The 24,095-nt window shown below is 42.8% G+C and overlaps 2 protein-coding genes and 1 non-coding gene across 5 annotated transcripts; 1 reads left to right on the forward strand and 2 right to left on the reverse strand.

The window, feature by feature from the left end:
* Positions 1–449: 449 nt before the first annotated feature.
* On the forward strand, positions 450–15,196 carry DIS3L (DIS3 like exosome 3'-5' exoribonuclease). 2 transcript variants are annotated; one of them, XM_042875767.1, is made up of 17 exons: positions 450–631; positions 2,684–2,837; positions 3,544–3,672; positions 4,585–4,720; positions 5,553–5,729; positions 6,360–6,438; positions 7,352–7,531; positions 8,315–8,484; positions 9,233–9,394; positions 10,078–10,325; positions 10,831–10,923; positions 11,763–12,296; positions 12,959–13,113; positions 13,212–13,387; positions 13,619–13,764; positions 14,466–14,640; positions 14,715–15,196. In XM_042875767.1, the coding sequence occupies exons 1-17, from the start codon at positions 502–504 to the stop codon at positions 15,030–15,032; spliced, it is 3,162 nt and encodes a 1,053-aa protein (XP_042731701.1). In that variant the 5' UTR covers positions 450–501; the 3' UTR covers positions 15,033–15,196. The 2 variants fall into 2 exon arrangements, with proteins under 2 accessions (XP_042731701.1, XP_042731702.1); XM_042875768.1 differs by lacking the exon at positions 2,684–2,837 and having other exon boundaries at positions 595–631.
* A 517-nt stretch (positions 15,197–15,713) lies between these two features.
* On the reverse strand, positions 15,714–23,319 carry TIPIN (TIMELESS interacting protein). 2 transcript variants are annotated; one of them, XM_042875770.1, is made up of 9 exons: positions 23,195–23,319; positions 22,922–22,990; positions 22,039–22,196; positions 21,129–21,222; positions 20,303–20,378; positions 19,793–19,915; positions 19,218–19,281; positions 16,816–17,013; positions 15,714–16,476 (listed from the first exon to the last, which is right to left on the reverse strand). In XM_042875770.1, exons 3-9 carry the CDS (start codon positions 22,172–22,174, stop codon positions 16,319–16,321), a joined length of 849 nt encoding a protein of 282 aa, XP_042731704.1. In that variant the 5' UTR covers positions 22,175–22,196; positions 22,922–22,990; positions 23,195–23,319; the 3' UTR covers positions 15,714–16,318. The 2 variants fall into 2 exon arrangements, with proteins under 2 accessions (XP_042731704.1, XP_042731703.1); XM_042875769.1 differs by lacking the exon at positions 22,922–22,990.
* LOC122182760 lies at positions 18,359–18,494 on the reverse strand. The gene has a single exon (XR_006179984.1).
* Positions 23,320–24,095: the final 776 nt, after the last annotated feature.

Here is a 24,095-nt window from a genome sequence, read left to right on the forward strand (position 1 = left end):
GTGGAAACCCTTCTCCTGAGCTCCCACTCGGCACCAGCCCCTCACGGCTTGCCCTCGGCTTCAGCCCTGCTTCTTACACTCTCTCCCAACTTCTCTTCAGCTCCTTCCCCCTTAGTTCGCTCCTGCGTCTCTCAGAGCCTCCTCTCAGCTGCAGCCAGCCTCGCTCCCTCAGTCCGCTCCCGCCTTTCCCTCAGAGCTGCTCTCAGCCCGTTCCCGCCTTCTCCTCAGCTCGCGCTTTATCCCTCAGCGCCGCTCTCAGCTCGCGCCTGCCTTGCTCTCTGCTCGCGCTTTTCCCTCGGCTCGCGCCTTTCCCCCAGCGCTGCTCTCCGCCCGCTCCCGCCCATCGCTCAGCGCTGCCTGCGCCGCTCTCGCCCGCCCCCCGCCATCCTCCCCACCTCTCGGCTCAGGCCCCGCCCCGTCCTATTGCACCGCCCCTCGCGCAGCGGCCCGGGATCTCCGGCCTGACCGTTTTACGGCTCGCCTCTCGTTGCCGCCGTCCGAATGCTCCGCACGGAGAAAGTGCTGCAGCTGCGGAGCCAGCAGGGCCGCTCGGTGCGCGTGGTTCGGGAGCATTACCTCCGGAGCGACGTGCCGTGCCGCAGCGCGCTGTGCCGGGCCGGCTGTCCGCGCGGTGAGCGGGCTGAGGGGACGGGCCGGGCCGGGCCGGGCCGGGCGACGCGGGCTGCTGTGTGAGGGAGCAACTGGGGCGGTGCGCTCCGTGTTGGGCCAGAGTCGGGTGCGATCCTTGGGCTGAGGGGATCCGGGCGGGAGGCGAGGCCTGAGAGAACCGGCGGGAGCGGAGCGGGGGATGGGCGCTGCGGAGCGGAGGCAATGCGCGGCGATGGGAGATGACGGGCGGCACCCAGTACAGCGATGGTACCGATTCGGGGTGTTGAGGACAATAAAAAGGGAACCGAAAGGAGGTGTTGGTCGATAAAGGATTTAGCTGTAACAGCTCGGGGCGGTGCTGAAAGGCCGGAGCGCAGCGGGAAAGGCGCCTTTCTCACCTTATTTCCTCAGAAGGTTGTCTAAAAGTGTGTTAATTTCTGCGTGGTGGTGATTATAGCGTGTAATAAACCCGGGCCGTGCTGTGTGCTTACAGCAGGGCCCAGCCGGCATCGTGTGGCAGCTGTAGTTGTGCATCAACAGGTATTTCTGTTCATAACGGAGCACAGTGCTCCTGTTCTGCCTCCCATCCCAGCATAGGATGACCTTCTGAGGTACCTGAGGCTGTTATGTACTGAGGTACTGTTTAGCACATTGTAGATCAGCTTAAAATAAAAGGTTCAGAATTTCAGTTCTTTCTGAGCTGCAGCTGACACCGGTGTTGTCACTTCAGTTCTCTGTGCCTGTTGCACGTAAGGGCAGAGGACAGCACAGCATTTTAGTGCCAGCTAGGATGTCAGGGGGAGTTAATCACTGCTCCCCTGTGGATCTGGGTGCCACAGAGATGTGCGCTGCTTTTGGCTATAAGTTACAGACCAAACTCTCACCCCTCTGCCCATGACCAACTTCTCTTTGAATGTAAATTGTGCTGCAGATCAGTGCCAGAATACATCCCTGTGTACTTATTTCAGGTAACCCAGAGGTAAGGTGAACATTTGTTTTCATTCCTGACTGCACACCGTGCTCAAACTTTCCTCCTCTGCATAATTCACACCTTGAGATACCTCTAATGGCACCCTGTGCCTACCCAGAAGTTATTGTGCTCTAAACATATGGGTTAGGCAAGGATAGCTTAGTGTGAGCAGATTATATAAGACTTTGAGTGACATTTTACTTATAATGCTTTTCTGAATTAATTAATATTAGCTTTTTTATGTGCAATCTGCCATCATCCATTCTATACCTTCAGTGTAAGGTGTAGCCTTGGCACTGTGCACAGGACTGTGCCTGCTGGATTCACACTTGGTCCTGTGACAGTTCCGAGGAGACACATGAAAATAACCTGACACATCAAGGTCTATATCATCTTATCAAATACAATTTCCCTGCCCTATACTAACTACAGAAGTACCATTTTTATAATACTAAAATGGATAAATCAGCAAATACAGCAGAGTTAATGCCAACCCAATCAAATCTTTAGTAATTAATTAGTGGTGACATTTTAAGGTTTAATCAGTGGTGGGTTGGTTTTGACGGCATACTCATAAGGAATGGAGTTTCTTTAGAGAATATTGTTGATGATAATAGTCCAGGTCTCAACCTTTCCTCTTTGAGAACATCTCCTTTTATCTGTATTCTTATGCGTAAAGATGTAGGAGAAGAGCCTACTCTAAATGGATAGTGTTGAATAGAGAGATCTGTGGAAACACTGCATCTATTGAATGATTCCATGAGAAGATTTTCTGTGGTCTCTTTCCTCATGAAAGTGGAAAGAAGAAAAAAGCAATGTTAAATGCACTTTAAGTGGCATCGTTTTCACAATGAAGTTGGATGTTCTTCACTCCTTTGGATTGAATTCACACTACATTTTGGCATTAGTGGATAACAAAAGGGTATTGTCACAAACTGTAGAGATTGCAACAGAGAATTGTACCACAGTAGTCACTGTAGCTTTGTTCATCTGAGAAGTACACGTGCCTGCCTTTGAAAAGAGGCAACTCTAATTTCCTGGCACTTATTTTCAAGAAAGCAGTATCTGGAAGTTTAGATTTTTAACCTCTGCATTGTATTTTAGATGGCAAATTGTTATCGGACGATGTGACTCATTACGTTGTCCCAGACTGGAAGGTCGTTCAGGACTACCTTGAGATTCTTGAGTTTCCAGAGCTGAAAGGTATCATTTTCATGCAAACAGCATGTCAAGCTGTGCAACATCAAAAAGGTCGCAGGTACTTGTCCTATAACAACTTGTTTTAATATAGATTGAAGTAACTTACTGACTTTGTACAATATATGTTTAAACAGTCACCCTAAATCAGAAAAAATGCTGTGCTTAAGTTGTTCTTAGGTCTTTCAAAAGACCTAATTTAATTTTACAGAAGGAAAAGAAAGGTGATCCTTGGTGATCCATAGGCATCAATGCCTGTAATAGTTTCTGCTTGATAGTGGAATCATTAAACCTGTAATATTACTAATTAATCAGATGGCTTGTGACAGCAATAAAGGACTTTGCAGAAATAGTGTTGTATGCCACAACTAGATTTTGTGCACCTTTTTGTTCCTGCTGTACTACAGATGGAGCGCTCATCTTGGAGGACCAGTCAGTGCTATTACATGGCACTTAGCAGACATTAACCCGTGTATTGCAAAGCATCTTGTCTCTGAGAAGATAAAACAAGTTCCCACACACTTATAATGTTTGAGGGGGGCTTATCAGGAAACAAATGTGTTTAAGAATCTGAATATTTGTAACACAATTAGAAAAGCTTGCTTATAGATTTTTTAGGCTTTATCATCAACAGTGGAATTTAATAAATGCATTTCTTTGTGTGTGACCTTAGTTCTCCTTGAGTTTTTCAGCTGTATTTACAGATGAAAATAAGTTGCATTATCAAACAAAAGCACAAGATAATATTCATCTTTTCTGTTTTCCAGACAGTACAACAAGTTGCGAAATCTAATAAAGGACACTCGCCACGATTGTACAGTGTTTGCTAATGAGTTCCACCAGAACTCTTACCAGCCAAGAGAGAAGGGAGAAAGCATGGAGAAGTGGCAGACCAGGTGTGTTTTAACTGCACTGCACTGGATAACATAATCATGTTGTATTTAGAGATTTGGTTTTGCTTTGCTCTGCATAGGCCTGGAACAGTTTACAATAATTGTGAAAGTCTAGATTGCCTTTTTGTGATTAAGATTGATTAACATTGGGTCCAATAAGAAAATAAACAAAAATGTAATAATGCTGAGAACAAACACTCTCAGATCATTTTCAAGTTGGACACTGTAACGATCAGAAAGATCAAGGCAGTGAAATAGCAGTAAAAGAGGCGTAATAACAAAGGAACTAGCACCAGTGGAAAGGTGTTACAAAGAAAAGGCACTCACCTGTTTCTACAGATTGAGGCTCACAGGGAAAACTCCCCAAAAGAGGGATCTCCAACCAGAGATTCTTCCCTAGTGGCAGTCAGTCCTTAAATGAGGTCTAAGAGAGGTGCAGCCAGCTCCACCCCTTCCTGTCCCACTGCCTTCACTGTGCTCCCAGGGCTGACCTGTCCTTTCCCCACGTGTTCAATCAGTGCTTCAGGCCGTGACTCAACAGTTCCCGTGCAGACAGCCATTTGAAAGTTTTCCTTAGCATAATAAATAGATTGAGCATACTTCAAATCCTCTTAGATGTCATGTCTCATAGCCTGTTTAGCCCACAGAACTTCTGGCAGTTCTAACTAAATTTTTACAAGCTTTCACTCAGGAGTAATACGTTATGTTGCAGCTTGGACACATGCTGAGAAATAAGCACTTCTTCTGTGTCTTCTGAGTGCTCATACATGGCACACCATTTCTTTTTCAGATACAAAGATGATGTAACTTGATGTGTGAAAACCAAAGTCTCATTTATACAAAGACTGCAAATGTCTTGCAAGTAGCAAATGAGATATTCCAGAAATCTTACTTCAAGCTTTGTTTTTTTTCTAGGAGTATTTACAGTGCAGCAGTTTGGTATTATAATCATTGCTTGGGTCAGATGCCGGTTGTTATGGTAACAGAAGATGAAGATGCTATCAAGCAGTACGGAAATGAAACAGAAGGAGTGTTTGTGATTTCCTTTAAGGTAACATGCCTTTGAAGGTTGCCTCTGTTGTTCATCGGAATGACCAAACAAATACTTTAAAGCTCAATGCGTCATGCAAATCATTGCAGAGTTTATGTGTACTGCAGTGCTGCCTCATGATTATGTTTATGTTTATGAAAGAAAGCAAAGATGTCATGGGAATGTCATTGAAAATAGTGAGTGAGAAAAATGGAAAAATGAGAAGAAAAACAGCAGCCCTTTCTATTGTTTTATTATTTTTTTTTGTAAGAATTTGGCACTGAGAGCCTGTAATTGGTTATCCCAACCACCTGTCTGAATCTGCAGTGCAAACAGTCCTTAAACAGACGTAACCTAAATGTCCATCAGCATTGTTCAGACAGTGTCTGATAGCCAATAGAGGCAAATTTAGGATATGCTGATGTTTGAGAAGGTAATTTATTCTTCATTTAGTTACTGCTTGTATTCAGCAGGCCACGTGAATGGCAGGTTTATGTTTAGCTGTGATAGGATGTTGAGTAAAACCAACAAGGTTTACTTCAAAGTTATATAGAAAGGATTACACGTGTGTTTGATTTCTATGAGGCAATGGAAATTAGTTCTAATGTAGGATAGTCATACAAAAAGTGTAAATATAATAGGTTGCCTGTTGGATGGTTTTGTTGTGGCATTCTAGAATCAGGATGAATCTGGAACAATTGGTGGTGCCTAGAGCAGGCAGTTACCACTTGGAAATGTTGTTTGAGTATAGCATGAGGCTGCCCTCATCCATTATATGCATATCAAATGAAGCATTATTAAAAGAGCAGCAACCTCTAAATCCTTTCATTTTTGTCCATATGTGTGCACACAGAACTACTTGGATAACTTTTGGCCTGATTTAAAGGCTGCCCATGAACTCTTTGACTCGATTCTTCAAGCTCGGCGCGAACGGGAGATTGAAAGTCAAGAAAACAATGGAAAAGAATATCCTGAGCACTTACCCATGGAAGTATTGGAGGCTGGGATCAAATCTGGGAGGTACATCCAGGTAAACTGCGACTTAGAGATCATACACAGAACAGTGCAGTCCTGTGCTTTGCTTTTAGTTGCCTGAATTAGACTGATTAGATGGAGAAGCATGGATTGGTGGGAGGAGGGAAATAAAGTTACTCTGGGAAGGCAAGAGTAAGAGGATGGAAGGGATTTGGATTCTCAACGTATATCCTGTACTTCATCTTGTGAACAGATGGAGAAACAAAAAGGAAAATTTGTTATTGGGGATCTTCCTCTAGGTTGACTTTTGATAGTAATTTGTTCTTTGCTTGACAGGTTTGCAAGCAAGGTGTAAATAGCATATGAAAAAGTAGAGCTTTCTTTCTTAATATTTAATCTCCGCTATTAGAGCGGGCAGTAAAAGTAATTTTACACTGCCTGTGCTTTGAATAAAAGGTTCTTCACCAGCTTAAAAATGAGCTTTTTAAAGAATTTGTGCTTCTTTCCTAGAAGTGAGCACTTAAAGTCTGTTCTTTCTGTGTAGAGAAAACAGTTATGAGAAAGTTATGTCCAAAATGACCTAAATAGCAATCAGAAGTACAAGCAAGCACATCTTTGTTTTATTTCAAGTTGGCTACTTAGAGGTGTGACTCTTTCATTCTTTTTATTGATTTATTACTTTTAGGGTGCACTGAATGTCAATAAGCACAGAGCACAACTGGAAGCTTTTGTTCGACTTCAGGGATTTGGCAGCAAAGAAACAGGTGAAAAGACAAAGAAAGCATTCAGTGACTCCTCGGCACTGCCTGCACTTTTCACATGAATCCATGTAGCCAAACATACATAGATAACTGTTCAGATATTAAACAAGATGAAAGCTAAGATACTGTCATGCTTGTGTTTTCTTTTCACAAGCCAGAGAGGAGGATGGACATTAATCCAGAGGCTGAGCCTTCCAAGAAAACAACGTGCTGCATATCCCCTATTCTTAGTACCTTTTGCCATGTTTTGGACTCTTGTCCTGCTAGCAGATTTCTCTAGAGCTTTTCTGAAGTTGAATACTGATGCAAATCGTTACCTTTGTGCTTTGCTCAAACTTCAGATGGCACCCATTTGTTGAGATAAGCATTTGCAGGATTAGGTGGTCACTTTGCATAGCTGGTCACTGTGATCGTACAGGAAAAATGCCTTTCAGATCAGATCACCAGTATTGTCCCTCTGCTATGAGTTAATAATAAATACCTTCTAAAGAGCAGCACACTGTCCTCGCACAGCACTCGCACTGTCCCGGTTTTCACTAATAAGTACTTTCAAATGTTCCTGGAAGTCCCTACACTATTCTATATACAAACTCTTTAGTAAAAACTTGTTTAATCCTGCCCAGAATTCTGCAGCAGTTGAATCAACAGTTTAACTGTTCTGTGTGTTTCTAAACCTGCTGCCTAAGAACAGCGAATTCATCTTAGCCTCTGCTGTGTTACATTGAGAATTAATATCTCTTCTTCTAAGAAATGGGAAAGATTTTAATTTTCTTGCAGTGTTAATTACTTGCCAGTACTGCCTTTGGAGAGAGGTCATATTGCAAATATACTTTTCTGTAAACTATTATTTCAGCAGAATGCTGTCAAGGGAGGTGGAGGAATTAGTAGTTCAATTTAGTTTTTATTTTCGATGTAGAGCTTCAAAGTGACATCCTTATTTACGGGGCCAGAGCTCGAAACCGTGCGATCCATGGTGATGTGGTAGCAGTGGAGTTACTCCCTTCCCATGAATGGAAAGGAAGGACTGTTGCCCTGTGTGAGAATGAGACTGAGGACAAAACACCTGCAGACACCACTGGGGATCCCATGCCCACAGGTAAAGTAGATCAAATTATGCAATGGTTTCTTAAGATTACCTCACTTCCTTGGTCTGATGTGTGTTGCAGTCTTCATTATGAGTCCTTTTGCTTGGATTTCTTTCACTGTCACATTTACCATACCATACTAAGTTCCAAGTGCTTATGCCAGATGAAAGCATTCTAACATAGCCCTGAAATAAAGCCACTGGATTTTTTACTATATGTGAAATTCCATTCTTTAGTTTATTTTCAGAAATAGTTCATTTATTCTAAACAAATTCCTAAAGTATTGAATTTTACATTCATTGAGTTTAAGCATTTAATTTGAGAAAATTACAACTGACTGAAAACAGGAATATTACAATGCAAAGATGTTTGCAAAGGCTGACAGTAGATGGTAACGTCAGCCTGAATCCAGCATTGCTATAGAAGGCATTTGGGGTTCAGATCTCTTGAATGAGGAGACTGACTCTAGTTGAGAAAGCTGCCAGCTAAGATGATCTTGGCCTAGAGGATTAAATCTCAAACACTTTGCTACCTGAATACACACTATCATTCTTTACAGCTCTACAAGAGACTAACTTACATTAGGATACAGAGCAATTTACAAGGCGTGCATTTGTGTCCTGTGCTCTCGCTGTTGATTATGTAAAAGACAACAACATCCTTTTGATTCCTTGATTTTAATAAACAATTAATGATAAAGATTTTTAATAAGTAAGTGGAGAAGTGTCCAGCTCCTATTACAGTCTAACATTCTGTACTATGGAAACTTATTTGAAAATGTTCCTTATTAAAAGGTAAAGTTGTTGGAATCATTCAAAAGAACTGGAGGGATTATGTGGTCACTTTCCCCTCTAGAGAAGAGAGCCAGTCCCAAGGCAGAAATGCTCAGAAAATCCTTGTAACACCTTGGGACTACAGAATTCCCAAAATCCGGATCAGTACCCAGCAAGCAGAAGCACTGCAGGTAATCTGAAAGAAGTATTTCTCTGTTCTGTGTTTGTACGGTGGGTGTCATATGCTCTGATGATGTTTTCCAAGGCAAAAAGACAGGTAAAGAATTATTAGTAAAGTTAAGTTTGTAAAAGCAGTTCAAGTTCAACATAAGGAAGTGTCAGTTTCTGACAGAATTGTCTCACCTTCAGGTAATAAACTCTATTTGAGTTCTGAATTTGTGCCATAGTCCAGGTACTCCGGGTTGTTGAGTTTTGTGCTTTGTTTTCTGATAAACTGAGGTCATACTAGTAACCCCTATGCCTTTATTGGATCACTGACTGTAACTCTGGTGAAAGTGCAGAGAAGGGCTTTTCAGTAAGCTGGTAACAAATTGCAATGATTGACCTGCCATTGCTGGAGAAAGAAGAGAGATCTTTGTTTTTTGTTCATTCCAGCTGTCTTTAGTTTGCAATGCTAAGTACTTCACAGGCAAAGGCTAACAAGTAAATTCTGATTGTGAAGAATATTTATTTACGTCTTGGTTCTGCCTTTGTTTTTTAATATACCTGGAGGTAGAGATTCTCTGTACATTGACAATCAGGAAAGAAATGTAGTTCTAAGTAGCTACATGCTTCTCATTGTGGGTTTATTTTTCTTTTCTATTAAGATGCTTAGAGCTGTCAGTCTCTTCGGATTACAGTTTGCCTCTGAAAAGTGTTTATGTTGATTGCTTGCCAGGAGCAGATGGCTGTTTTAACAGAAGAATTGTGTTGTTGCAGGAGTACAGAGTTGTTGTGCGCATTGATTCTTGGGAATCAACTTCTGTATATCCAAATGGACACTTTGTGAGAGTTTTAGGAAGAATTGGAGATCTGGAAGGGGAAATAGCAGCTATTCTGGTGGAGAACAGCATTTCTGTTGCTCCCTTCTCAGAAATTCAGGTCAGTCTTTATGATGAGGAACGTTTTCTGTTCACCTGCAGGCTCTCGTTGCTCCAAGAGGGGGCCCTCTGGAGCTGAGTGCATTAATTGCCTCCAGATTTTTGAAAAATGAAAACTGTTTATAGAGTATTTTTCTGGAATTGCATTTGGACAGCATTGGTTTTAGGGACACTATAAATTCTCACATCAAGAGGGATTTTAAGATAACCTGTTCATGAACAGGAGAGAATTACAAATTTTTAATTCTAATTTGATGTAAAATTTTAAGATATCGTTGTCTTTAAATGTGTTTATACAACTGATTGCAATGGCCAAGACGTGTTGAAATCACTGTCTTACACCTTTGTTTCTGACCAGGGCAGCAGCCAGCTGTCACAGAAGTGTTTCGATTGCACCTACAGTTAACTGAAGAAAAAACTAAAAGCATGTAAGAAACAGCACACAGTGCTCGTGTGCCACAGCTGCAATATCCCTACAACAGTAGCAGCTGTAGCACACTTTCAGATTTTGTTTCCCAGTCTGACTTGGAAATGTAAGGAAAGAGGAATTTGTCAGGATTAAAAAGCTTACCAACACAAAACTATTACCAGATTAGAGAAGGAAAAGGAAATTCAGTCTCATCTGTTGGCTTCTTTTTTTTTGGAAAGATATAACTGTATGTCCACCAATAATATTTTGTACAGATGAATGAAATGCCTGCGAGTTCTCCAAAGAATCCATGGAAAGTGAATCCAGAGGAGGAAAAAAAACGTCTCAACTTGAGAGATACGCACTTAATATTCAGCATTGACCCAAAAGGTTGTGAAGATGTGGATGATGCACTGTCCGTTAGAACTCTGCCTAATGGGAATCTAGAGCTAGGTGTCCACATTGCAGATGTAACCTATTTTGTGGCAGCAAATTCTTACACCGATGTTGAGGCAAGAGCAAGGTAATGTATTTTCTGAAAGTACAAACTGCCTGGAGCTTGGAAGTGAGGCCACCCTATGGAAACACCGAGAAGTTCTGTTAATTCCTTTGAAAAAGTTCCTACTTTCAATATTTTACCATGTGTTAATATGCCAGATACTCTTTTTTTTCTGTTATTACTACTGTTTGGAGCTCAAACTTCTGAATCACATTATGAAATGTATTGTTCGTTGTAGGCACAATGAAATGTAAACTTAATATCCAAGGGGATGTTTGCTATCATGTTAAATGGGTGCATTTTGTACAGCCTGAGCTCTTTCGTTAATGGAAGTCGGAGATTCAGAGCAAAGCAAACTTAGACTTGAGTAATATTTAAATAATTTGATTTCAGTACTGCACCTGTCTGTTGTGTGCAAATACCCTTAGTAACAAACCATGCTGCGTGCCTTGTGTTGCTGGTACTGTGGATGCACTGCGAACTGCCTGGGGGACAAACAGAAGAACAGGACCTGTGTTTTATTCTTCAGGGCCACAACTTACTATTTGGCAGACCGTCGTTACGACATGCTGCCCTCAGTGCTGAGTGCTGACATATGCTCTCTTCTCAGTGGAGTTGATAGGTAAGATTTGCCAACATGTCTGAGGATAGAAATTCTTGCAATTTAGTTATTGCTACCATTGTCTGTTCACTAATTATACGCATGCTTTGCATTACAAATCTTCAACTGAAAGAATAATGCATGCTTAAAAATAGCTTCTAATGCTACGTTATTTAGATGAGGTGCACGCTTCGTAATCCTTTAGCTTGCCAAAATGCCATTTGTTTGATTGTGGCAATGCAGCTGATTTTTTTGATGAAATGAACTACTAACAGAATAAATCTGATACAAAGTTTCCTGCCTGTTAGCCCTGTTGAGATCTTCAGACAGCAGAGTTATGGTGAGTGCTTATTCATGGTGATGACTTTCTCAGTGAGAGTCAACAGGAAATGTGAGGTATCCAGCTGTCGTTCCTTGCTCAGTTTTATAGGGCTTAACTCAGCACTGCTGCTGGGAACAAAGGGGATGGTTGTTCTTCTGCAGCTCTGCCCCCACTCTTTGATTGTCAGTGCTGCTTTTGAGCTGCCCCTACCAGTTCTGTCACCATACAATTAATTGATTTCTCTAAAAAAAAGTTATGAATTTTGTTCCACAGTTGGACTGTGCGTGCTTTGTGGATGCACAGAAATAAAAAATGTTTCATCACTTGTTACAGAGTAACTGTGTATGCATGGGCTCGGAATTATTTGTTACTATTTGTCATCCAAGTAGTGGAGAGTCATAGAAAGCTGAAATTAACTACTGCAGCGTAATGGTGCTTTAAAACAGATGGGCAAAGAAAATCAGCACAGGATGAAATCTGTATGTTAAATGTTAAGTCAACCAGAACTGTTTAAAGAACTGTGATTTTTGTTTTTAAGGTATGCTGTAAGTGTCCTGTGGGAACTAGAAAGGGAGTCATTCGAGATACTGAGCGTCTGCTACAACAAAAGCATCATTCGATCTGCATACAAGCTGGCCTATGAAGTAGCACAGGGGTTGTTAGATGGGGACATGAGTGTTGCTGATGATATCCTGGAACTCAAGGACTTGGATGAAAGAACAAGAGAGAAGAAATTGTCTGAACTGGTTTGGGCAATATCCAAACTCACTGATATAGCACGGCACATGAGAGCTAAGCGGGACAGCTGCGGTGCTCTGGAACTAGAAGGGGTAGAAATCCGAGTGCAACTGGATGATAAACAAAACATTCACGATCTCATCCCCAAGCAGCCACTGGAAGTGCATGAGACTGTAGCAGAATGTATGATCCTTGCAAACCACTGGGTGGCAAAAAAGATTTCAGAAAGCTTTCCTCATCAAGCTTTGTTACGCCAACATCCTCCACCACGACAGGAATTTTTTACTGACCTTCAAGAATGTGCCAGTGCCAAGGGTTTCTCAATAGACACACGGTACTTTTACTGCTTAAGCACTTTAATCAGTTGAGCAATTAACTGCTTGACTATGTTATTACTACAAACCATTACTGTTCTGAATATCAATGTTAATAGAGACTACACTAGCATTTCTTAATTTATTTCTTTAACCATAACCTTTATGTAAAATGACACTCAAAAGAGGCGATGGCTGTGTTTCCTTCTACTGGCTGGACTGAAAATAGCAGTAGTTGAATCATTTTTAGACACACCTAAGGAGAATTTGGTCAGTCCCTGAGTAGCAGTTAAGGTCTATGATAGCATTGTTTGCACTGTATTTCCTGTAATAGTAGCATAAAAGTCTGGGTTTAAACCAAGCTAATTCTGTGCAGTGTAATTTTAAAAGATACAGAATAATTTATAATGACTCTGTTCTATGAGAAGACTGTAAGCCTCATGGTACAGAGATATCAGTACATGAGGTGTGTCAGCAGAGCCTTTTGGTTGGAAGCCACCTTTCCAGCATTTGTGCTCTCCTGTACAGAACACACTTCTACCCAGCTCAGCATCCGCCCTGTACCAGACAAAAGAGGGTTTTACTCTAGATTCTGGTTCTCCAAAATGCCAGAGTTTAGCTGTAGCCTATTACTATGATCAGAGAAACATAATTTTATTCAGAATTAACACTTTTTTAACAGGTCTAACAAAGCATTGGCTGAGTCCCTGGATAAAGCAGATGATCCACTGGATCCAATTGTAAATAGGCTGTTGCGATCTATGGCCACTCAAGCAATGTCAAATGCATTGTACTTCTCAACCGGCTCTTGTTCTGAGGAAGAGTTTCATCATTATGGTATCCTGTCACTCGTTATGAAATTCCTGTTATTCCTGAACTGCCAGGAGGAGTTGATTGCTTTGATTGCTTATTATTGCTTCCTTTTTTATTTGTAGGCCTTGCTTTAGATAAGTACACTCACTTTACTTCTCCTATTAGAAGATACGCTGATATAGTTGTCCACAGACTCTTGATGGCAGCAACTCTGAAGGAAACTAAGGATGTGAAGGATAAATTGTTCAGTAACAAGGATCTTGAGGAATTGTGCAAACACATTAATAACAGAAACAGGGTAAGGTGGTCACTGTGTGTGTCTGTGTTTGCACGCTACCCAGGGAGAAAGGATACCACTCTACTGAGACTTCTGGGTACGACGACATTGCAGCGCTCCTCTTAGATAAGATTTTTTTTCAGGGGGTTGGGGAAAAAGTAATGGAAAAATATATAAAGATCACAGCCATACAGGCTTTTTAGAATATTTACCTGTCCTTTTGTCTTCTCTTTTTGTGGGGGGCACCTGCAGGCAGCCCAGCATGCTCAGAAACAGTCTACAGAACTCTTCCAATGCATGTACTTCAAAGACAAAAGCCCAGAAACAGATGAGCGCTGCATAGCAGATGGAGTTATCTACTCAATTCGAACAAATGGGGTGCTTGTTTTTGTGCCAAGGTAAGCTGAGTGGAGCTTGGGCTGAAACTAAAATCAGTTGCTTCTGGAATGCTGTGAGGACACCTCTGGTCCTTGAGAAAGGAAGCATTGACTGATGACTGCATTTTAGATTTTCTGTAGATTATAATAAGTGATTTTTCTGTTTTAATTCTGGAAAGGAGCTGCTATGGAGAAAGGGTAAGGCTATCCTACATAGTCTATTTATTTCAGAACATTAAAAGGCTTTTGGTTGCAGAGACAGAACAATGAGTGGAGAAAAAGTAGTTTAGTTTTAAATTTTCAAGTAAAAAGACCGTGCATTCATCAGCACTCCTTCCTTTCACTCCAGGATGTGATGTAGCAGGCTGAGAACCTCTTTTGAACATTTGTGCAACACTGCCCTTCTTCCATGAGCTGGGCATTCCGGGCTCCATCCAACACATAAGATAACGGGTTACTGACCTTCATTTCTGCTTTGCTGCTTTTGAAAAAGCTCAGTTGCTGTCTCATCCTGTTCTTACATACTGTGAGGTTGTTTATGAGCACTGTCAGAAACATCACTGAAGCAGGATTATCAGGCTGCAGCGTTTGCCCTTTTAATTTTGCTTTCATATAACCCTAGCTGGGCTTCCTTTGGTTCTCAAACCAGCAAGGTAACTGAGAAGGTTTTTGAAGAATTTCTACCCTCATTCCTGCACTTCTGCTTTTTTTTTTTTTTGTAGATATGGAATCAAAGGTGCTGCTTACATGAAAAACAAGGAAGGCTTAGTCCTCTCCTGTCAAGGTGAGAGAAGCTGTGAATGGAAGCCTGGGTCACTCCAACGGTTTCAGAATAGAATTACTTCCACTACAACCAATGGAGAATCGGTTACGTTAAGCCTCTTTGATCACATTACAGTGAGTACTTATTTCTGACCATGCTATTTCCTTTTGCTTTCTTCAAATTAAGTGATTTTTAAATTGCTTTTAAGGTGAAAATACTTGTGCAGACCTCCCGCTGCCACGCGGACACAATCAAACTTGAAATAATCAAGAACAGCCCATGCCAGAGTTCAGCCACAGAAGTTTCCAAGAAGAATTCTGGTGTGGTGAAATCTGACTTAGTCAGAGCAGTCAGTCAGTCTGCAGCAGCACTGCGTGCCCAGGAAAAAGCAAGTGCAGGAATTGAGGAACAGTGCCTGGAGTACCAAGAGTACTGCCAGACAAAGGGAGCTAGCTTATACCAGCTGCTGGAGGAGATCAGGGACTGGGCTCTGTTGGATGTCTCAGCTGACGCGTGTAGTTGTTGATGCTCTGCTTACAGTTACTTTGTACAGTTTTTTAAAGTATATTTTAAAAATGAAGTCATTTTAATGAGATAAATTGTGTATTTTAAATAAGAATTCTTTGTATCTGATTATGAGTACATGCAACAAAGATTTTACACATGATAAATCTTACCTTCCAGACTAAAGCCTGTGTAGTGAATCCTTTTGGTTGTCATTGAGTGAAAAAAAAGCTTGCTTACCCCGTTCTCCATACATTAGTTTCTTAAACCTGAAGTATTACTTTACCATCCATCCTACTCACTGCAACTGGTGGTTCTTTTCCACTATACTGAGTTTTAACTCATACCTACATTCATTTAAATTTAAGTTAAACTAAACTAATTAAACTAAATTAATTCAGTCACACTAATCCAGACCCTCCCTTAAGCACAATTTCCCAGCTGCACAGCAGGCACTGTGTAACACCTGCTGACATCGACTTGTGTCCCCTGCTTTATGTGCTGCATTGGGCCTCAGCTTAGGTTGAGCGAGTCTGCTCTGTGCTACTGGATCAGGCATCCTCAGGGCTCCAGCACAGCTGTCATCCTCGACACCAGATTCATTCCACAGAGCAGAAGATCACACTGAATTGCTGCAGCTATTGCAGAAGAGGGGAAGAAAACAGTTCTGTAACAGTACAGAGCTTCAAGCCAGAAAACAGGATCAGATAAAGTGAGACTTTATCTCAGTCAAATTTAATTCGGTCAAAGCCCAAACATGATGTACTTGGCAGTGACTTGCACAAATTGGGAAGTTGAGTTTAAACAGCCTCATACAAAAATTTGTTTGACTGCTGAAATTTAATTACTTCCATTTCATAAGAAACAAATACAGGTACTTGATAAGTTAAAAAATATCCCAGATTCCTGTTCAAGTATAGCACTAGTCTCTATTATATATCTTCCACTAAAGACGTGCACACACCAGTTAACATCTCAGTTAAATTCAGTTTGACATCAACTGAAAGATGTCAGCGTTGGCCAGAAAACCCATTTCCTAAACAACGTCAGTAAAGGTACAAAAAAGTCTCGTATGCAGATGAAGAACAGGGTTCTGCTTTCCAATGCAGGGAACAATTCACTGCAGTTTCAAGAAAACAGTTTTGACCAGCTATACAGATGTAATAGTTAAGGCTTTCCTGAAACTCCTGGAGTCAGACTGGAAAGAGCCAGCAATGTTTCAATACCAACAGTAATAGCTGGGGTCCTATTAAAGACCCCCCTAGAGTTGGGGTCCTATTAATAAAGTCATTCAAAGCATGAGGAATGTCATTGCTTTTCTCTGGCACACTGCAATTCTCTCTCTCTGTCTTCAGTTCCTGTAACAGCAACACTGGCCGCAGTAACTTGTGTGTCTTCTAAAGCACCAGTCAGATCCTGAGCAACTGGGATGTTAAGCTCCTCTTCTGGGTAACTGGGAGAGAGCTCTGATAAAGGAAAAACAAAATGCTTTCAGTGAGAAAATGCTGTTGCTGCGTGCCTGATGACTGCAGTGTCTGTTGCCTGAATCACAGTCTTCAAAGAAAGCCAACTCCAGAACGACCAGCAAGTCGGTCTCATTTCACCAGAGATGGGCTGTGACCACTTGGCACGGCTGGGGAGAGCAGCTCTGACTTCTTACAGGGATCTACCTACGGGAATGCAGTTTAAGTTCAGGAGTTAGAGCCTTCTACTCTCTAGAGAAGTACTAAGGACCTTTTGCTCAGCAGCTCAGCTGTCAGAACCTCTCAGGCCACTGAGCTTGCACACACACTACAACTGCTTACCATCATGCTGGGACTGGCTGTTACACTGCATCTTCGCTTGCCTACGCTCCAAGGCTAGCTGCCTGTTCCTCTTCATTCGCTGCTGTTGCTCTTCAGTGAGAGTTGTACCCAGGAGAGAATCCAGTTCTCCTGCGCTCCCAGAGAAGGAATGTACATCTTCAGGGGCCATATCCAGCCCATTGCTTCCACCTCCAGCACCTGGATAAAAAAAGAATTGAGGGAGAGCGTCAGGAAGAGCAGGAAGCATCCCACTGAACGCAGACCTTCCACCAAATATCTATCAGAGAAGCATTTTAAGTAATTCCTGATTATGTTCTACATTTTGAAGTTGTATTGTTGAGAGCCAAAGATCATTGTGCAATTTTGTTTTAACTTGCAGTCTTCTCTCAAGGCGCATATATTTGATATTCCAAGTATAAAACAAATCAGAAGAAGCCAAATGCACAAAGTTCACACTTGCAAGCTGTGCCTGAAGCTTGAACAGACTGTAAAGTCAGGCAATTCTTACTGAAAGGCCAGACACTTTTCTTACCACTGCTTCGGGAAGCAGAAGGACTAGTTACAGGAATCACAGATTGAACACAGACATGGTTTTAAATTCACTGTGCATTATTACAGAGATTTACTCATTTGCTAGAATTCATGCACGCAAAAATAAAGGCAGCCTAATTCCATTAGACAAACTTCACCCACCAACAAAAGCAGCATGGCACTCCTGGAGGAGCACCTAAGGCCCATTATGTTTGTGCCTCTGCAGTACTTTAAGCCTGTGAACAGAGAAGTTAGCTGACAAAAGGTTTGGATCTTCATTAGAATACTCTGAGCTTTTATTTCCAAGCTGTAGGACAGCCACTCACATTTTCCAGCTGGTGACTTACATAGAATGGCCAGGGTTGGAAGGGACCTCAAGGATCATGAATCTCCAACCCTCCTGCCACAGGCAGGGCCGCCAGCCTCCACATTTCTTACCAGCCCAGGCTGCCCAACACCCCATCCAACCTGGCCTTGAACACCTTCAGGGATGGATGGGGCATCCACAGCCTCTCTGGGCAGCTGCTCCAGCACCTCACCACTCTCTCTGTAAAGAATTTCCCCCAACATCCCACCTAAATCTTCCCTCCCTCAACTTCAAACCATTTCCCCTCGTCCTGCTGTCCTCTCCCCTTTTAAAGAGCTGACTCCCCTCCTGTCTGCAGGCTCCCTTTAGGTACTGCAGGCTGCAATGAGGTCACCGCGCAGCTTCTCTTCTCCATGCTGAACAAGCCCAGCTCCCTCAGCCTGTCTTTGTAGAGAGGTGCTGCAGCCCCCTGACCATCTTTGTGGCTCCTCTGGACCCTCTCCAACAGCTCTGTCTTTCTTGTACCAGGGGCTCCAGACCTGGACACAGTACTGCAGACAGAGCCTCACAAGAGCAGAGTAGAGGGGGACAATCACCTCCCTGTCCCTGCTGGCCACCCCTCTGCTGATGGAGCCCAGGGTACCATTTTCTTATCAGCCATACAGTTGCTAACGTGGCTCAAGAATATACCAGCACTGCAACACGGGTGTATGGAACCATCGCACAGAAGATCTGATCGCTCTACAGACACTGTCGGCAGGAACCATTCACTTCACTGTCTGTGGCTGCTCACAGCTGCATTCCATGTCTAGCAAATGCAGCCAACAGCAAAGTCAGCCACATGTCATCAGCCACCGAAAAGCACTGCCCACAGGGGAATAGGGAAAGTATAAACACCTGCCATGGACGTTAGGAAAGACTACAGAAATTCTTATTTCTGCTACAAGTTCCTTCCAAGCTACTGGGTGAACTCTGCTCCTCTCCCTCTCTCATTTTCATTGGAATAAAAAGCTTGTTTATTTCTGAAAAATGGGAAAGAAGAACAAAAACCAACAGCAGGCATACAGCAACACCAGTCCATACACAGCAGTACCCATAGGCATTACTGAGTCCTTTTGTAAGGGACTCAACACTCCAACCTCACTAACTATACTCACTGACTACTCACTAACCAGAGTATAAACTCTATGCTCAACTCTTCATTTCTGCAATACTAAGATCCAAGACTCTTCAGACTGCACGCTCATAAAGTACAAATTATGAGTACATTCACTTGGTAACTGCAGGAATGGTGGATTTCAGGATTTTCTCCGGAAGAACACTGCTAACAATGCCACTGATAAACACTTCCATAACACCCACTTTCCACTTCCTTCCTCTGTGCAGGCAGCATTTTATTCCAAGTTTGGTTTTACAGCAGTAAGTTCTACATAAGCCTGGTTTGAAAGGAGGACCACTCAGCAATATCTTCTACAACAGGAAAATGTACCACCATCATTAACTTCTGGTTAGCAAGAAGGGAAACAAAGTTTTAAGCAGTGAACCGACAGCACAACAAACATACCTTCACTAGCTGTGAAGTCTTCATGTAAAATAGGAAGATCAAGTCTAATTCGTTTTAGGCAGGTCTGCAAGTGAGGAAGAATTACAACAGTGGTGCGTCATCTATAAAGAAAAATCTTGTCTTACACTGATGTGTTTTTAACAGTGCTCCCAATTTTATGCTGTATTATTCTGAAATAATATTTCTTTCATTCATCTGTTCGACCCAAAACTTAAGTACCAAGATTGTTTTCTGTCATCTAACCACACAAAACAGCATTCTCATGAGCCTCCTAGTCCAAGTCCAATCGTGAGTTCCTGCACTTCTATTCTGATTGCTTCTGTGTAAAGATGCTCTGTTAAAGGAGATCCTATAAAGCAGTAAAGTAATTTTTAAATGTACTCTTAAATACTTGAAGTAGCTTTTTAGAATGAGAGGATGAAATCAATTTACTGGAATACATTACACACCTTAGCAGTACGTATAACTCAGCAGTACGTATAACTTGAGTCCTCTGCTGTGCACTTGTTCTCCTAAGCCAACTCCTCACACTGCTGAGCACTGCATGAAGGCAAACCGACAGGAACAATACATACCTGAACTTCCTTTTTGTTTCCCAAAGACTCTACTCTGTCAATAAAATCATCAAATTGCAATTTTGGAAATAATCTATGAGCCCAGTGTTCCATATGTCGTAGAAGTGTCTTCAGATCCTCTGCCTTGAACATGAAACAAGATATCCAGCTGTTAGAAGCTGATGAAATCAGCCGACTCCAGAGGGAAACATTATAGTAATGTTTCTGGAAACACTAAGCACCCACAGCTTGAAAATCTCAGTAATATGAATGCTTGGGTAATCTTCCATCCTACAGTCAAGTATGTAAGTGCAATTTAAAGCTATGAGAAAATGAGCAGTAAGAGCTCAGGAAAAGCACATGCATATTTTTTAAGCTTGCAACTACAAACCACAGCAGCATATGCCCAAATACTGTAAGAAGGCTGCTGTCTAGTCAGAGTTTGATATCAATCCTCCCCACACCACAGGCAGCAATCTGTGCATTTAAGCTAATCTTCCAGTAAACACCCCAGAATTCACCATGTCCTACCTCGTGCCCTTTACCCTTGAACTTCACGTTGTCAAACACGTGTCTTAAGGCAGGAAGCCCTCTTTCTGAAACCAACCTGTCAACATGCAATGGCAGAATTACCTGAAATCCAGATTTCTCCTAATGAAAACAAAGGAATAAACACACACATTCCCTCTTATCACAGAAAGTAAGGCTGCTGTAAGACTCGAGAGTTTCTGAAAACACACAATAGATACATCCAGAGCCCAGGCAGCTTTTGGATTTTGATGAAATGGAAAGAAAATGGAACAATCGCTCTCAGTACCTATATTGGCCATGTAAAACTTGATAGATAACAACCCAAGACTACAACAGTATTTTTAAAACATAACATACCTGAAGCTTAGATATTTTCTAATCTCATGAGGAACTTAAGCCAGTTTTGGTGATAAGAGAAAGGAAAATACTTAAGTCCTTTACAAACAGTTTATCTACTTCAGATGCAAGTCAGGTGTCAGCATTAATTACACAGCACACCCTGCAGACATCAGTGTACTGAGGATTTGTTTTGAAGTGCACTTGAAATAAATTAAAGAAATCCACAATACGAGGCACAAAACAAAATAAAGAGGATACAGCTGGTTGAGTCCTATGCAGGAATAAAATCTGTTAACCAAGTTGTGAGCCAGGTACCAGGTACCAAGCAAAACTCGACAAAGTCAGGACTAAAAACAGTATTATATGGGCAGGTGAGTTAAAAAAAAAAAAAAAGAGGTTGAGGTAGAGCATGCAACAGGCACTAGCTATGAGCAAGCAGAGATCACAGCCATGCACTAGCTCTATCAAACGTTCAGTTCAAAAGTACCTGTGAGCATCCAGTTTGGGTATTGATCTTTTAACTGCTTTCCGCACAGCTGCAGAAGAATCCTTTGTTTCCGACTGCTGGTTCCCATCTGGATCTAACAAAGAACATGACATACTGTAAGCACGCAGCACAAATGGCACCAGCTAGAATTCCACCACACAACCTAGGATCCTACCCTACCAAAAGGATAACTGTCACAAGCACTCTGCTGCAATACTACTCCAAACAAATGCCTGCATATTTCATCTAACTTCTCCCAAGTGACTGACAGGGACTCGATCAAGTCTCTGAAGTATACTAAAGAATGAACTTCTCTAACAGAGGGAAAATTTCTACTGTAAGGAATGTAGTCTTAGAACTTTTATGTTGCATTCCTGATGAAAATATATCGCGTAGACACTGCCAGTTTTAAGAGTTGAAAAAAACAACAGTTTTTTTGCTATGTTTCCCAAAGTTCCCACTGAAATCTGGGAGAACCAGAATTCCAGCATCCCCTCCAATAACAGAGAAAGAGGTTACGTATGAACACAATCAGTGAGCCTTCTAGGAATCAGCTTCCATTCACCTTTTGACTCAGGCTAATACGCGTGCTTCTGACTGCAGCAGATAAGGCACCATCATCCCTCCACCTCAGAACCAGCAATTACTTACTATCACACTGGTTTCTTGTTTAAGACTTTGCAACTCTAAACATCAGACATCCAGAAGTTAGATCTCTCCTTTTCTTACATCAAGCAATTACGTACCTTCTGCTCACCTGTTCCACACAGGACTGCAGCAAGAACTTTACAAATACAATTAATATAAAGTAACTTGGGTTCACAATGCAGTGAAGTAGAACTCCAACAAAACTGATCTCACAGCACTTCATTCTCTACTGAAAAATCTCCAGGGTTCACAGGGTTCTCACCTCCATTAGCTTGAGCCCATTCAACATCGTTTCCTGGAGACGCAGGAGGTGGGAGAGGTGGAAATGTTTCATCTTCTGTATTCTCATAATCAGGGAGATCAAACAAGTTGTTCTCCAGAGGATCTATCATGGCCATGGATTAACTTTACTTCCTTCTCCTGTAGGAAACAAAGAGGGGCTGAGAGAACTGGGATAGGTCAGTCTGGGAGGAAAGGAGGCTCGGGGGAGATCTCATCACTCTCTTCACCTCCTACCAGGAGATTGTGGTAAAGTGGGAGTTGGATTCTGCTCCCCAGTAACAGCAATAGGATGGGAGGTGATGACCTTAAGCTGCATCAGGGAAGGGTCAGATTGGATAATGGGGAATGTTTCTTTCACAAAAGAGTGGTGAGGCAGTGGCACTGACTGCTCAGGGAGCAGAGGGGTCACTGTGCCTGGAGGCATTCCAGAATTCCACAACAGTGGAGATGTGGTCAGGGCCGCAATGGGGGTGGGTTGAGATTGGATTTTTGGGTCTTAGAAGCCTCTTCCAGCCTTAACAAGTCTATGAAATATCAGAAGTGTTTGAAAAGGAGATAACAACAAAACTGACACAGAAACAGACAAACATTAGCTATATGAGACCTAGCTCTTCCAAAGGAAGGTCTGGCAACCAGAAGGCAGGTTATATAAATTAAGTAGCAGATACTATGCAAGAGAATGACATAATCCAGCATTGCTGAGCCAAGTAAGGTACAGGCTTCTCACACTTCGCTACCTGGGAGTGGCGGCTGTGGGTCATTGCCAGAACACACACACCAAAAGCATTTCAGCTTTTAACACAGCTGCTTTCCACTCGCACTTCAGCGACCGAAGTCTGCCGAGGTGCGGGTCCCCGACTTACAGCTCGTCCCTTCAACCTGCAGGCCGGAGGTCTCCTCTCAGGCTCAGGACGCCCCGGGCTCCTCGCAGCCTGAGCACAAAGCAGTTTTAAGGACAAGCTCTCCTCAGACGGCTTCACACACAGGACACCCGGGCGGCTCCTTCCGCACCGACATCCCACGGGAGCCCGTCACGGCCAGACCGCGCGGCACGACCCCCGCAGCCGCACCTTGCGGCCACCACTGAGGCCCCAGTCCCCTCACACCTCCGACCCCGACGACTCTCCCCCTCCTACCGGATTAAAGGACTTCTCGCCCAAATCGGAAGGCGAAGAGCTCCGCGCACAGCCCGATGAAATCACTTAGCACCACACGGGGCCGCACCGCCGCTCCCGCCTCCGGCCCCACCGGGCGGCCACGGCGGAGCGCGCAGCTCTCGCGAGATCTCGCACAGCCGAGCTGAGACGGGCTGCCGGCTGGGTGAGATCAGGGCGCATGCGCGGCAGCTGCGCTGGGCTGCTTTTGGCGCCAAATCCACAGGGAGGGGCTGCGCGGCTGAGGTAATGGCAGGGCGGGGCTGCGTTGTGTGGTGACTCCGCTCCTGGGGACGGAACTTTGGTTTTCTCTTCTACCTTGAGTTCATCGCAGGTAACGACTCGGGTGATTGAATTATTCCCTCTAATAGGACCAAATCAATTTCAAGTACTTAATAAATGCATTTCCCTTCAGTCAGAGTGATTTTAACTGGGTTGAAAGCGTGCATTCCCAAATACACAAGCATCTCTTGTATTCATGAATCCGTTGGGCTGATCTGAGAAGTTTCCTCAGATGGTTGGAGCACACAGAAATAAACATGTAAACACTGCTGTACATCAGGTGCTACTAACTTCCAACTCCATAAAAATGTGTGTCACACAATTAAGGGAAACCCGAGGCTGCTTGGAGGGTGTTGTGCTGAACGCAACGATCACTTTATATTAAAACATATTTAACAACGAGGTGTCTGTGATACATCCGAGCCTGACATGAATAAAATGCGCACGACGTGTGTGTATGTATATCTGCAAAGCATAAAACATGACACATGGATTAAAGCAGAGGATGATTTAAAGTGTCCATGGAGGAGAACAGCGTTACATAATCCCCCATATTTACTGAATGGGTTAATCAATAAGTTTAATTAGCAGCAGTGCTGGG

Source organism: Lagopus leucura, unplaced genomic scaffold, assembly GCF_019238085.1.
Source record: "Lagopus leucura isolate 7727_CA_CO unplaced genomic scaffold, USGS_WTPT01 Super-Scaffold_100015, whole genome shotgun sequence".
NCBI lineage: Eukaryota > Metazoa > Chordata > Aves > Galliformes > Phasianidae > Lagopus > Lagopus leucura.